At 31.0% G+C, this 15,695-nt stretch overlaps 2 protein-coding genes across 2 annotated transcripts in view; both read left to right on the top strand.

Annotated features, from left to right (window-relative positions):
• The first annotated feature begins 224 nt into the window (after nucleotides 1–224).
• On the top strand, nucleotides 225–5,026 carry LOC108551855 (probable ATP-dependent RNA helicase YTHDC2). The gene is given in 9 exon segments (XM_017906189.1): nucleotides 225–291; nucleotides 611–829; nucleotides 904–1,097; nucleotides 1,179–3,270; nucleotides 3,341–3,727; nucleotides 3,811–4,061; nucleotides 4,146–4,460; nucleotides 4,463–4,479; nucleotides 5,018–5,026. Coding segments are annotated over 8 exon segments (3,462 nt in total). The 5' UTR covers nucleotides 225–291; nucleotides 611–632.
• A 1,361-nt stretch (nucleotides 5,027–6,387) lies between these two features.
• Nucleotides 6,388–15,695, top strand: part of c12.2 (von Willebrand factor A domain-containing protein c12.2) — a 12,509-nt gene continuing 3,201 nt past the window's right edge. The window contains exons 1-12 of the mRNA XM_017906187.1: nucleotides 6,388–6,496; nucleotides 6,576–6,656; nucleotides 6,730–7,151; nucleotides 7,236–7,400; nucleotides 12,802–12,960; nucleotides 13,030–13,266; nucleotides 13,348–13,560; nucleotides 13,673–13,833; nucleotides 13,900–14,182; nucleotides 14,269–14,967; nucleotides 15,091–15,471; nucleotides 15,551–15,695. The exon at nucleotides 15,551–15,695 is cut by the window's right edge and continues 3 nt beyond it. Of these exons, the coding sequence (XP_017761676.1) occupies nucleotides 6,388–6,496; nucleotides 6,576–6,656; nucleotides 6,730–7,151; nucleotides 7,236–7,400; nucleotides 12,802–12,960; nucleotides 13,030–13,266; nucleotides 13,348–13,560; nucleotides 13,673–13,833; nucleotides 13,900–14,182; nucleotides 14,269–14,967; nucleotides 15,091–15,471; nucleotides 15,551–15,695 (3,055 nt within the window). The remainder of the gene's footprint in view (nucleotides 6,497–6,575; nucleotides 6,657–6,729; nucleotides 7,152–7,235; nucleotides 7,401–12,801; nucleotides 12,961–13,029; nucleotides 13,267–13,347; nucleotides 13,561–13,672; nucleotides 13,834–13,899; nucleotides 14,183–14,268; nucleotides 14,968–15,090; nucleotides 15,472–15,550) is intronic.

The following is a 15,695-nucleotide window of genomic DNA, read 5'->3' as shown; positions in this document are numbered from 1 at the left end:
ATAACATTGAAACGTGATTCGACCGTGAAACTTGTAGAATGTGACTTGTATCGATACAGATTATTCTATGTAATTTTGTGCATTCAAATAGAGGGAGTTCATAATCAAAAAGGCGTAAATATTATTTACTGTGTTTATTACAGATCGTCATTCATTGGTAGTGTGTTTTTATTAAAAGTAATTTTCAGAAACTTCTGTGAATATTACAATATTTATCACTATTAATTATTAATTACATATATATTGCTTCTTAGTACAATTTATGTACATTAACGGAATCAACAAAATTATGTGAGTTTGAATAAAACATTTATTTATAAAATCTCATGCACGTTATTCGAATCTTAAAAATCTTACTTCATGTACAAAATTATTATGATTATAATTATTAATTGGTTTCGAGAGAGAAATAAATTCTTATTTTTTATCGAGTTCTGTAATTGTTGATTTAAGAAGCGTATTTGGTATATTACTTTTATCGAGGTCATTGCTGCATATTTAAAAGACATATGCATTTTTAAAAAATTTTATAAAATTAAATATATTTTATGAAAAGTATGTAGTAAAAGTAAGAGTAAAAAAAAAATATAAAATAAATTTTATATTTCAGAAGTATTTATTAGATATATATAATGTCACGTAGAAACCGTCATAAGAAAACCCCTCTTATTGGGGAAGATACTAGAATTGCAGTAAATTTAACATTAAAAAAGTTATTAGAAACTCCTGATCAAAAAGAATTAGAATTTCCATCTTCGTATACCGCAGAGGAAAGATTTTACATCCATAAATTAGCCTGGGAACTTGGATTAAAATCTAAAAGTAGGGGGTAAGTTAAAAAAATAATATAAATATTTTAATTTTATTATAATAGAAAATAAATATAAATCTTTTCATTAATAGTAAAGGTACAAATCGCTTTTTAACTGTGTACAAACGAGAAGGATCTACTATAGTTCAAGCTGATGATGTGATAAAATTACAAAAAGCATCGAGACAGAGTATCTATAATTTATTGGAAGCTTATCCATTAAATTATAAAGAATGTCAAGATTTGTTACCACTAATTGAACGAAAACGAGCTCTTAATACAGATGGTACTAACATTAGAACCATTTATGTACAATGTGTGCTTTAAATTAAGTTTTGTAACTAAGTTTGTAATTTATAACTTTTAGTTTCAGTAAATACAAACACAAAAGCAATGGGACGATTAAATAGCAGTGTGCCTCAAATACCACAATTGAAGACTAATTTTGATGTATTAAACTATCGCAAAGCTCTTCCAATATTTAGCTTCAGAGAAGATATTCTTGAAGCATTAAATAATAATCAAGTGATTATAATAGCAGGTGAAACAGGTAGTGGTAAAACTACTCAGGTTCCTCAGTTTATTCTTGAACAGTGTGAACAGAGGCAACAACCTTGTAGAATTATTTGTACTCAGCCAAGAAGACTGTCAGCTGTTTCAGTAGCTGAGAGAGTAGCATTTGAACGAGATGAAAAAATTGGTCAAACATTTGGTTATCAAGTAAGACTTGAAAGTAGAGTTGCTCCAAAAACTCTGTTAACATACTGTACGAATGGTGTACTCCTTAGAACTCTTATGTCAGGTGACTCTGCTCTTAGTACTGTCACACATGTTATTGTCGATGAAGTTCACGAACGTGATAGATTTTGTGACTTTCTTTTAATAGCATTAAAAGATGCATTACATAAACATAAATCTCTTAAACTCATACTTATGAGTGCCACGCTAGATGTTAACATCTTTGTAAAATATTTTAATAAATGTGCAGTTATAAATGTTTTGGGTAGATCATATGATGTTGACACATATTATCTTGAAGACATTTTGAAAATGACTGGTTATATGACAAAAGAAATGCTTGCAAAGAGAAAAGAATTTATGAATAAGAAAGATCAGCATAAAATTTTAGAATCTTGGACCCAGTATAAACCTCAACAATCAGGATCAAACACTATGAATGAGAGATGTGTACTATCTGCACCAATTTTAGTACAACAAAATAAAGTTGTTCCAGAAAAAGTAAAATTAGAACCATGGTTAGCAGAAGAAATGGATAAAATCATATCTGATGCATGGTTACATGGAGGAGAAGATAATTTTGCACAACTCTTATATTTCATACTTTCCGAAAATGTTTCTGTAGATTATCAACATTCCATAACATTTGTAACACCACTTATGGTGGCTGCAGGTAAAGGATGTATAAATACTACAGAACAACTGTTAAATTTAGGTGCAAATTTAAATCTACGAGCAGCCAATGAATGGACTGCATTAGATTGGGCAAAAAATATGAATCAAACTGAATGTGCTGAGTTAATAGAAGCATACATGAAAACTTATGATTGTGCAGTACATAATGAAACAAAAGTACATGCTAAAGATGTTTCACTTTCAGAAGAAGATAAATTTTTATTAGATGTGTATCAACATACATTTAATGATGATAAAATTAATTATAATCTTCTTTTACAATTAATTTTACATATCCACTTAAAAATGCCTCCTGGTTCCCTTTTAGTATTCTTACCTGGATATGATGATATTGTAACTATGAGAGAAAAAATAAATAATGAAGAAAAAGAAATGAATAAGGCTTTACGCTATAATTTGTATGTGCTTCATTCAAATATGCAAACATGTGATCAAAAGAAAGTATTTAAGCCAAGTCCTGTAGGAACTCGAAAAATTATTCTTGCAACAAATATAGCTGAAACAAGTATTACAATTGATGATGTTGTGTATGTCATTGATTCAGGAAAAGTTAAAGAAAAATCATTTGATGCATTATTGGGAGTATGTGTTCTTAAATCAAATTGGATTTCCCAAGCTTGTGCAAAACAACGTAAAGGTAGAGCTGGAAGATGTAGGAAAGGCATTTGTTATCGCTTATTTTCTACAGTTCGATATAACAACATGGAGGCTTATCAAACTCCTGAAATTTTAAGATCACCACTGCAAGAACTATGTTTGTATACAAAACATTTAGCTCCAGGAAATACACCTATTGCGGAATTCTTGGATCGAGCATTGGAACCACCTTCTAATGCAATAACAAGAAATGCAGTTCAATTATTAAAAACTATTGATGCATTAGACCCGTGGGAAGATCTCACTGAATTAGGGAGTCATTTGCTTGATTTACCGATTGAACCGCGACTTGGAAAAATGTTATTGTATGCTGTTGTATTGAAATGCTTAGATCCAGTTTTAACTATCGTATGTAGTTTGGCATACAAGTAAGTAAAAGTTCTTAGCATGTTAAACATATACGTAAATGAGAACGATCTTTAAAAAATTAACTTATAGGGATCCCTTTGTGTTACCGTTGGAACCGTCACAAAAACGAGCCGCAACTGCAGCTCGTAAAAGATTTGCGACTAATACATATTCTGATCATATGGCAGTTTTACGTGCTTTTCAAGGTTGGCAAAATGCTCGTGCAAGTGGCAAAGAACGCACATTTTGCGAACAAAATTTTATTTCTGCTGCTGTAATGGAAATGGTGGTTGGTATGCGTACACAACTTCTTGGTCAACTTCGTGCATCTGGATTTGTTAGAGCAAGGGGACCAGGAGATATTAGAGACTTGAATTCTAATTCTGAAAACTGGGCAGTAATAAAAGCTGCTTTGACTGCTGGTTTATATCCAAACCTAATAAGAGTAGACAGAGAACATTCACAACTAAGGACACAGTGTGTTACTTCTTTAATATTTTCTACATTATATTCTTGTATAATAGAGTATTTATTTACATGTTTGACAATTAATTTTATAGGAAAGAAGTGAAAGTACTTTTCCATCCCTCTTCAACTTTAAAAGACTATCCCAAGTCACCAAGAATGACATCTTCTCAAACATATGCGACCAATGTAGAAGTTTTACCCTGTGATTGGTTACTGTATGAAGAAATGAATCGTACCGGACGATTTTGCCATGTTAAAATGGTCACTTTAGTTAATTCATTAACAATAGCTTTGTTCTGTGGACCAGCTAGATTATCTGTAGATGTAATTTATGAAGCTGAGTGTAAGTATTATCTTACTATTTAATATGTTATGTATTTTAACATTATTTAAATAACATAATTTTATGACTTTTTGTTATTTATAGCTGTACCTGAAAGTGAATCAGATTCTGAAGTTGATGAAAATAACGAAGGAACGATTTTTAAACTTGATGATTGGGTAGTATTTAAACTTGATCCAGAAACTGTCAGATTCTTTTTACATTTAAGACAAAAATGGAATGCTTTGTTTTTGAGACGTATGAAGACACCAAACAGAGCTATGTCACAGCATGATGAGAAGGTAGTAAGTACACTAGTAAGTGTAATTACAAATGAGGAACAAGTATGCGGATTACAACAACCATCTGGTATCGGTCAAAGACCGCGCCCTTTAATTGTTGATTATTATCCTGCCAATGTTAAGACGATTTTGTAGAGGTAATTTCTGAAAATTTTAATATCAGCTAAAGAATAATATTTTACTTTTCTTTGTAGCTATATTTTAATGTAAAATTTTTCTTATTTTAGAGGAATTTTTAAAATTGAATGGATAAAAAGTATTTTATTAATTCTAAACTATAAGAGATATTTTATTCTCTTGGTTCCTATGTATGATTAATTGCAAACAAGCAATGAGATTTCTGTATTTATATAAATTTAATGAAAATTGATTAATTTTTTTTGATGTAGACACAGTACAAAAAAAAGAAAGATATTGAAAAAAGAAAGGATCATAGCATAATTGTAGTTTCATTAAAAGGCTCAGTATTAATAAAATTAGTATCTTTTCTTTTTAGGTGGAAAATTTAAAAATAATAAAAATATTTCATTTAATCGCGCTATATATCCCTTATACATATTTCGTATTTATTTACTGCTTACTTCTTTCTAATCATTTAAAATTTATATTAAACGAATAACAATTTTTTCATAGAATTGTACAAGAACCTTTGTTTATATAAATTATGTTATACAGTATTGCTGAATAACATCAAGTAATGTTAGACAACAAGATTAGATGTTAGACAACTCTATGACTTATCATTAGATCTAGTTTATTATAAAAATGCTGTTTTTCTGAAATTGCTTTACATTTCCATTTTATTGCCTAAATAGTATAGAATGACAGCGTGTAGGAATCAAAGTAGATCTTTGTACTTTTCAATGTGATATATAGTATAGGTATCAATCTTAAGTAACTTATTTACATTTTATGCTGTGTAATAAAGTATTTAACATTACAATTTACTATACAAAATAATTGTACTTAAAAGAAACACTAAATTGCAAGTATGTAAATAAATAATATAAATTTGAAGATAAAGGATATAAAGTGCAATTTAATATTTTTAATATTATAAATATAATTTACCACAATTTCTAAACTCTGAATTACTACGATTATTTTAGTCATTTGATGCATTGATATTTTATAAACACTTTTATTTGAAGGTCATTGTTTAGAAGTGTTTAGTATTAAATACAAAATTTATTTATATTTATATTATTCTGGGAGTGATAAACTACAGAAAGACTGTTTATTTTGTATATGATGATTTAATTTATGAAGCTAATCATAAAACGTTTGAGCAGCAATAAGATATATGTTGATGTAAACATAATCTTTAGAATTATTGTAATATTTCTTGACATGGTAATAAAAATATTATATCATAATCTATAAATGTGACTTTATTTCTTATTTACTATACTATATATTTTTAAATAATACCTAAATATATAATAATTATGAAATTATTAACTATTGAAAGATGAAGTCATATAAAAAACATTTGAAAGTGATTTATTTATAAGAAATTAGAGATTCATTATTTGTTAATCTACATTGTGTAATGTTTTTCCACTTCGTGACTCAAAAAAATTAAAAATCAATAACTAAATAATTGTCGTCATTTTCAATTATTAAAGGCATTATTTTGTAAAATTACAAATTAGAATATGTGTTAAAAAATATTTACCAATTGAATGCGCTTAAGTAATGATTAATGCACGATTTTTCCTAGTGTATTGCAAACTGTTAGAAACTTATTTATAATATAATCTATAGTAATCGTACACCAAAATATATAAATTCTTTATTTATTTTAAATATACTTTATAATAGACAAAATATTGATGGCCGAATAATATGAAATATTTTATTATTCCTATCTTTGTTGGTTAACCTACACTGAACTTTGATCATAATGTGTAATTCATTCGTCGTAATCAGTCGTAATATTTCATTTTAGTAAAGTATATTATATACGTATCTATTTTTGAAGAAAAATATATTTTTCTTCTAATTTTTATTTTTAATTATAATAAAAATTTAATTAAGATAAAATGTTATATAGTTTTTCTGATTTTTATCGTGTGTTAACAACTAATAACATTTTAATGAAGACGAAAGTACCTAATTTCTATCTTCCAGTATTTAAACGGTGTAAATCAGGTAAAAAAAATAAAAATAGACTACTTATTTAAAGATGTCGCGATATCAATTTAGTTTTATTATTATGTTCTTATTTTAGATAAAGTGACTGTTACCATTGGTGATGTTTCAAAACAAGTAAAACCACCACAAAAACCTGAATATGTACCAAGAAAGTATTGTGAGTTCTTTTTTCATATTGGTTCTTTTATTTTTTAAGGACAAGAATACAATAATCATTTTTATGAAAATAGCATTAAATATATCAACTCAAGAAATAGATAGAACTACCTCAAAACATTTAAAATGGATGCTTCAGAAGGATATTTTATCACAAGACATCTTTTTACTTGGTGGGCCAGGCCCTAGACGCAGAAAATTAGCTCTAACTTTTCTTGAATTAACAGAACGTGAAGTAGAATTTATTGCACTATCAAGGGATACAACAGAAGCAGATTTGAAACAACGAAGAGAAATACAAAGTCGTACTGCCTATTATCACGATCAAAGTGCTGTGAGAGCTGCAATAAATGGGAGAGTCCTCATCATTGAAGGTGTTGAAAAAGCTGAAAGAAATGTACTGCCTGTTTTGAATAATTTGTTGGAAAATCGTGAAATGCATTTAGAAGATGGAAGATTTCTTATTCCTGCAACACGTTATGATAAATTACTTGAGGTATGCAAATGTGTAATGACTTGCTATTATTAATTAATTGATTTAATAATTTGTTATTATATAATATTCTATTCATTTTTTTAGACGTTCAGTCAAGAAAAATTGGATGCTTGGAAGCTTGTTAGAGTTAGTGAAGATTTCAGAGTTATTGCATTGGGTATGCCAGCACCAAGGTACCCTGGTCATCCACTTGATCCTCCTCTTAGGTCTAGATTTCAAGCTAGACATATTGCACCTCTAAGTTTTGAAGTAAGTATTTTTAAAGGATAAATTAAATCATATAAAAATTTATGAAATTTATACAATAGCTCCAGCTTAAAATAGTTTTACATATGTTAAAAAATTATGTAAACTATTATCGACTAATCGTATTATCGTATACTTTATATTTACTTTCTTGAAATTCAAAACAAATTTCATTTTTTTTATTTATTTCGTTTTTTTTTTGAATAATCTAAAATATACTTGCAAAGTAAATTTAGTAATAATAATATAGTATTTTTACCATTTTAAAAGGAACTCATAAGTATTATCATTTTTTATCATTGCAAAATTGTACGAGTATTTTTACTTTACATTCTGCTACTTCATCTGCTACTTGCATATTAAAGAAGCGTAATAAATACATTATACAACACAGCATACAAAGATTCTTCATTAAGTTGTTTATTCAATAAAATCATTGAAAATTATTATTTTTCAATGACACTTTCCAAGTAATAATGTATATATAGCCCACGAGCAATATGGATATTTCTAAGTCCGTAAGTTATAAGTTCCGTGTGACAATGCTCGGTAATTACTGGCGCGACTCGGAGGAGATCGTGGCGCGTGTAATTTGCTAAAGTTTTACCTGATTTATGTAGCGACGTATTGTTAGGTATGGGGTGCGGTGATCGTACAAACCCCTCCAGTCAGCCATCCCTTCCGGTGCCGGTTTCCTTCCTATATAAACCGTTTGTAGCTGCGCTATGGTCACAGTCATCGCAGTTTGGATCGCGTGTCGTGAGAACAGTGGAACCTTGTTTGTCCTCCTGTTCAACTGGGAGTCAATACGTCGGAATTTGGTCGAATGAGAAGTTCGATACACGGTGTCACCGAATGTACGCAGAATTACGGACAACCAAAATTTATGCTGAAAAAACACAATAATGATACAAAAGGCTATAAGAAATTATAAGAATGAAAAATATAACCAAAGAAGCTATTTATTAAAATACTATCATTAATATTATCATATTTTTCAAAGAAAATTGAAATTTATTAATATTTCTTTCCTATATGTATTGGCAATTTAATAAGTTAATAAGCAATTAATAATTGAGCAATGCCAGCCATATGGTCGTCATCAGAAAGACCAATATCCGTTCGTACTGTCTGGGTGGATGGTATTCGACACGCGATCTTATCGCCCGATGATCCATTGATCCATTCTAAATCACGTCGTCGTTCCCGTGTATCAAGAAATAAAAGTTACTCAACGGAGTATCAACAGTTGGAATCGAGACTGGATCGACTGAATAGTTGTTTCACAAACTTGCAGATGGTAGTTAGCAATACTCTTACAGACACCAAAACATCTTCTCAGATGTACCGAAAACTATCCGCACCTCCTTGTTCCAGAATGTCAACTAGTACATCTGACACTAGTATCTTAGAGTCTCTCTTAAATGACAACAGAAAAATGAAGAAAAAGTACAGTTGTCATAAAGGCGTGAAGGAAGATACAGACTTTTTCACGGACAAGCGAGTTTTAAAAAATGATATATGTGGAAAGAGAACCTCAGAGTCGGAGCCGGATTTTACATTGGATGTAACGGGATGCAGACAAACAGAGGGTACATCTGATACTTTTTGGAATCCATTGTTTGAAAGGGTTCTCCAATGGTTGGATATGTCTGGAAGAACGCAAAGCTTCAAGAATGACTATGAAGATCATTTTGTAGAGGGATCACTCGATGAAGAGGGACAAAAATGGAGTCCTACCAAGACAAGGCTTCCTCGGTTGAAGCGGGATTTTTTCAATACTAGGGAACGAATAACGATAAGAAATTATAAATTGCATAAAGAACGCAATTCGGAACGCATCAAAGGAGAAGAAAATAAAATAATGCGAAATCGGTTACCTAAGATAAGGAGTACGAGGGAACAGTTTCAGGAACTTAATGAAACATTAAATAGTACAAAGACACCTTCAAAATCTGGTGAAGAAGAATTGAAACACGAGGTTAAAGGAAAAGACTCATCAACGATATGGTGTCCTCCTGGCCGATTAAAAATACATATAGTAATGCCGAGTCTTATATACAAAGAAAATCATAAGTCTTCGCAAGAATCTTTAGTAGATGACTAAAAATAATATTCATTCATATTGATACATACATATTAGCTTTTAGCATTTACATCAAATCTCTTTAACATCTTATATATATTGTCTTTTAAAACGCCGATGAAAATTATTTTCCGCAGCAAGATCTAACTTCTAACTAAAATTTTAAAAATCTATATAGCTTGATCGACTCTTTAAATATTTATCATGAATGATAAAACGTAGTGTTTCTAGTGATAGAAATTATGAACAGTAATATACGCTTCCTAAATCATCTAAAGGTAATTATCTATTATTTATATACGCATATTTATTTAATTATCTTCAACGCTAGAATTACTAAACTAAAAACTGACTGATTTAAAATTTTATATTTTTACAATTACTGAAAAATGTGCAATTGCTTTTGACAAAATTAATATTGACTTGTATTCGGCTAAAAACGTAACTACATATACTCAATTATTTTTAACATAACGTTATAATTATTATTATTTATCTAACTAATATTTCAGTACTTTTAGTTAATATAAAAAGCTTGTTTTTTATTCTTTTCCATAAAGATTTGTTTCGTATTAATTTGTCCGATAGTAATATATTAACTCGTTACTTCGATTGCCCACCATACAATATAATCAATTTCCAACTGTTAATTAATCCATATTACTATATACACGTTAATTCGATGATTCGTGAAAATGCGTTATCTCATTTGTTTACCAGTACTTCGTATACGTATGTATAATGTGTGCGTTTTACTTGCAAATATGTAAATATCTTGAAAAATATAGGTCATACAAAAAAATATTTCAGATAAATATGGTAGCATGTTTAAGAAGGCATATCAGATGACATTTATTTGATCTTGAAATAACCTGGAAAATTTAAACAGGTAGTTTTTGTTACAAATATTTTGATGTCAATTTAAGAATATCTAATGAAAAATATAGATTGCTATTTTAAAATTTCTGTCGCAATATAGAATAAATATTATTATTATTAAATATCTACCTTAATATCTTACAATATTTGTTTGAATTATTTTTTCCTATCGTCTTTCTTATTTTCCGAGATATTTATACATTTCCAGATAAAACGAACACACTGTACATTCCTGTGCACTCTCCGGCCTCTCATCCTCGTTCGCGGCTTTTCAGTGAAATTCAATACGTCGTAATAAATCCCATTTTATCGAGAGTCAATTCGACACCCATTATTCTGCGTGTGAAGAAGCAGTGGAAATGGTGCCGGCACGAGACGTCGCGACCAACGGACTTTACACGCTTTTGAGTCGTTTCTATCTGCAAATTGAACAAAGTAAATAATATCCGTGACAAAGGTTACTTAAAAAGTCAAATATAATTACGGGGTATTTAAACGACTTTACGGCGGTTTTCAGTGATGAAACGACAGAGCTTCCAATAATATCATGCGGGATTTCATGTCACGCAGCGTTATTTACAAAGCAATAAGTTTTACACTTATGAGTTTTCGTTTGTCCTTTAAAACATATATGATACGTTTCAAAATAGTTCACTTGATTTATAGTTTGAAGTTAGCTTGTTATGAATTACGATTACTCGAATTAATATGGCGCCAATTTTAAACCGTTTATGCATAGAATTTTGTTTGAAGAGAACAATGGTACTATATAATTTACACGTTTGTAATAATCTGTAATAGAATCGAATGCTTTATGTGGTCAAAGCAAAGGGCTATTTGTCAAGGTGTAATGGTACTTGATTCATGAACTCGGGAGTGCACTGAACTTCGATGATTCATTGGATACTGTAAATCGCGTGTTTGCAGCTTCGAACAAGGCATTGATATCGTAATCGTCCGGTATGGTTAGTGCAGTTTGCGAAAGTTTGTCACATAAAGACGTGTACCGTTATTTACGAGGAACGTGTAGTGTCGATCTTATCTTAGGATATTACTTTTATAAGAAAGTTTGCAATTATTGAACACTGCAGCAATTCTCTTAAATTGCATTTGTTTCACGAGTTATTAGAAGTGACATCAAACGCTAAGTCGTAACCTAATTTAACATGCAACCTAACTATACCTCTATGTCATTAATATAAAGTTTAAGTTTCATTGAAAGAGACAAAAAGATCTTAATGAACGCATGTTCAGTAACTATTCGTTGCAGACGTCCAGCTTTTTCATTTGCAAAGGAATTACGCTCTGTACATTTACAAGTACCATGAAGACAGTGATTAATGGTTATAGAATGACTGCTTTCTCGTGGATCACTTCTATTTACTTTCTCGACAAAACTAAAGGCAAATTTCTATACTACTTATTTATCAAAAACAATCATTTTTTACGTTTATTTATTAAATGTTTTTCTGTTTCAGGCAACAAACATTCTTAATTGTAAAATTTGCCCATAATCTATTTGACTATAGTAATATAATATACTGTGATATAGTTAAATATAATATAAACTAATATAACTAACTTATAGTTTATACGTCGTAACTTTTTGACACGTAATTGCATAAATTCTATATTTTTTATGTACAATTTTTTGTCTCCATTTGAACAGAAGCAGGAATAAGAAAGATTCGATCAAAGTTGAATTGAAATCCGAAAGTTTCTCCTTTTTAGGAATCTATTTCGGGGATGGGTAAGGGAATCGTATATTCCCGGAAACCGCGATAATCGCGCCGATAGGTCTGAGAATGTAGCTCAATTGAAACTTTTCGATGTAAATCTGTAAGCTATCTAGGGGTTTCGTGCCGAGTGGTAGTTATTATCGTACTTGGCGCGCGTTGAAAAGCTCTCTTGGTGCTAATCACTCGCGTGGACTATTTCAAACGAATTGTGGTGATACGTGATTTTCGAGCAAACGGAAACAATGCGAATACCTCGCGGAGGTAATGCAGTCGTAACTTTGCTTGCTATGGGGCATTCGAAGGAGCGAGAATTATTAACTTCTGTTCGCGAATTAAAAGCGTCGCAAGCAACGTGTTTCGCATACTAGACATCGGAACGCGTGAATAATCAGGAAAAATTGTATCTATTAATTCAATGAAAACTTGATAATAATTTTTGCGAATAACTTTTTTTTTTGCAGGAATGTATTATTTGATTATTTTTGCATATTAAAATTCTAAGCAATTTGTTTCGTATACTCGATATGGAAATTCAAGAAAGTCAGAAAAAGTTTTATTATGTCGTTTAGACGAAATATTTAATTTAAATATTAGACGGAGATATTTGTTAATGAAATTTATTATTTAAAGTTGATCGATTTTTATGAAAATTATTTCTTTACAGATATATATCTTATTTTCTCATTTTTGCGATTTTTAGGAACAGCTGAATGCATTAAGAAATTTCATCCCGCACATTGACACTGCGAAATTAACTCAACTATTATCATGCTCGCACGCTTTTGTTACGAAAGAGGCAGTGTCCTTAGGTCTTCCGGATTTTCCCCTAGATAATTTGTTTCTGGCTGCTCTTATATTGGTAAATACCATTTTATTTTGAATTCCGATCTGTTTCACGAATTATTTGTTAATTTGGGTGTAACCGCAGGATAAATGCCCCTACTTGCCGGTGTTCGAGGTATTTTACAGCTGCTATCCATATAAATTGTTTTTGGCGCATCAGGCACAAAGTGTCGTCGAAGAAATGCTTAACACCTTCAATATCGCGGAAACAGAGATAAACGATGTTAAGATTTTAAAACATATAAATGTGAGTAGGACAGATGGAACGCAAAATTCGATGAATGTTAATATAGAGCATCCTTATGGAGAATCAACATTGAATGTGAGTAGGTCATATAATGAAGAAAGAAAGAAACTGATGAATTTGGATCTTATCTTATTACAATAATACATTCTTTATTAGGTTTCTTGTGGTACCAAAAAGGTAAAGGAAAATGCAATAAAAAATAAATACATAGAGACAAAGTATCAAAATAATTTATTGGCAAGTATGTTGGAATCGCATATTGTTTCTGACTTCTGTTTGATCGGTCCAAAAGGGTGTGGGAAATCTATCATTGTACAAACGTTAGCTGATTTATTGGGATACGAAGTAGAGACTGTAGTACTGTATCAGGCAAGTGTCATATATATTCGTATTTATTTCTAAATTAATTTTATATAAACTGAAAATTATTCATACCGATGGAAGTAATAGTTTATTTGAAACAACGGAAATATCTTCTTAGGATATGACATCCAGGGATTTGATACAGCAACGATCGACGTTGTCCAATGGGGATACGGTTTGGAAAAATTCACCACTCGTTGACGCAGCATTACAAGGAAAATTGGCTATATTGGATGGAATTAATAGAATCGATCCTAGTACTTTGGCTATATTGCACAGGTACATCAGAAATTCCTTGGAAACCTCTAAAAGTTGAATATCGATGATGTGATTATTTATTTTTAGATTAGTTCACGATCGAGAGTTACAGTTGCACGATGGCAAAAGATTGTTGAGGCCGGATCGTTATGACGAGATAAAAGAGAGATATAATAAATCCGACGCAGAACTGGAGGCATCGGGTGTACTACGTATTCATCCGTCCTTTAGAGTCATAGCTTTAGCGGAATCATCCGCCATTAATACAACATCGAAACAATGGTTGACCTCAGAATTACTTAGTTTGTTCCTTTTCCATGAAATGAGACCGCTTACTAAATCGGAAGAATTCCATATTATTCAATCGAAGGTGTTTCTTCTTATTTTTAAACATTTCTTTTAACATTTTATGCGAACATAGCTTTACATACTAAGTGGTGTCTTATGTTGTTTTAGTACGGAGAACCTTCCAGATCGTTATTAAACATTCTAGAGTTGGCTCACGTATTGCGATCCTCTAGCGATCCAACTTTACAGTCCTTGGCTAGTTCTCTTAGTACGAGACAACTTTTGAGGATAGCGGAAAGGATGAAGAAATTTCAAACGGAAGATAGTTACAACGCAGTGCAACGTGCTTGCTTGTCCCGTTTCTTGCCAGCAATAACGAAACAAGCGTTAATAGACTGCTGTAAACGTGTAAATATTGTTCCAACAAATAGTACAGTGGACAAGGACATTAAATGTGAAATTATTGGAAATACCGTCCAAATTGGTGATACGGTTGTAGAACGATATAACACTACAGCTTTAACGAAAGTACCTGATGTTTTGTTTTATGACGTGCCGCAACATGTTGCGCTATTAGAGAATTTAGTACAAGACTTTAGTTTAGGACAAAATCTGTTATTGGTTGGAAACCAAGGAGTTGGCAAAAATAAAATTGTCGATCGACTGTTGCAACTTCTAAATAGGCCACGTGAATACATACAGTTACACAGAGACACCACTGTTCAAACTTTGACCCTCCAACCGATGGTTAGGGATGGGAAAGTGGTGTACGAAGACTCGCCGCTCGTGCAAGCTGTTAAATTGGGACACGTGCTTGTCGTTGATGAGGCGGACAAAGCACCAACCCATGTTACTTGTATTTTAAAGGTATGTACACGTAAATATTTTTATCATTGAATAGATTTGCATTGACAGTCCATTTAGAGAGGCTGCCTAATTGACAATTTATTTGAATGTATCTCTAAATGTTATTTTGTGTTGTGATTTCAGACTTTAGTCGAATCTGGCGAAATGATATTATCAGATGGCAGACGTATAGTGTCTTCTTTAAGTTCTGACGTAGAAAATTCGAATAAAATACTGCTTCATCCAGATTTTAAGATGATAGTATTAGCAAATAGACCCGGTTTTCCATTTTTGGGGAATGATTTCTTTGGAGCACTGGGTGATCTATTTAGTACACATACGGTCGATAATCCAAGTATTGAAAATGAAATTCAACTTTTAAGACAATATGGTCCTAATGTAGACCAAAAAATAATACTTAAGCTAGTGAAAGCTTTTGGCAAATTACGAAATATGGCTGATCAAGGATTAGTTTCATATCCATATTCAACTCGAGAAGTTGTTAACATAGTAAAACATTTAGAAGTGAGTTGTGATCATTTAATTTCCTATTTAATCTGTGATGTTTTATTCATTCGTCATGTATTGTATTTATTTTTTTCAGAAATTCCCTCAAGAGCCGTTAGGTAATGTGGTACGAAATGTATTCGATTTTGATCAATATAGCGAAGAAGTCTTTAATACCTTAGTATCTGTGTTACATGAACATGGGATTCCCATTGGAACAAGTTCTACTAGCGTCTCCTTAG

Source organism: Eufriesea mexicana, unplaced genomic scaffold (assembly GCF_001483705.2).
Source record: "Eufriesea mexicana isolate 0111107269 unplaced genomic scaffold, ASM148370v2 scaffold5064, whole genome shotgun sequence".
Lineage (NCBI taxonomy): Eukaryota > Metazoa > Arthropoda > Insecta > Hymenoptera > Apidae > Eufriesea > Eufriesea mexicana.
Note: the sequence above shows the minus strand (reverse complement) of the source record. Positions and strands in the feature narration are given on the sequence as shown.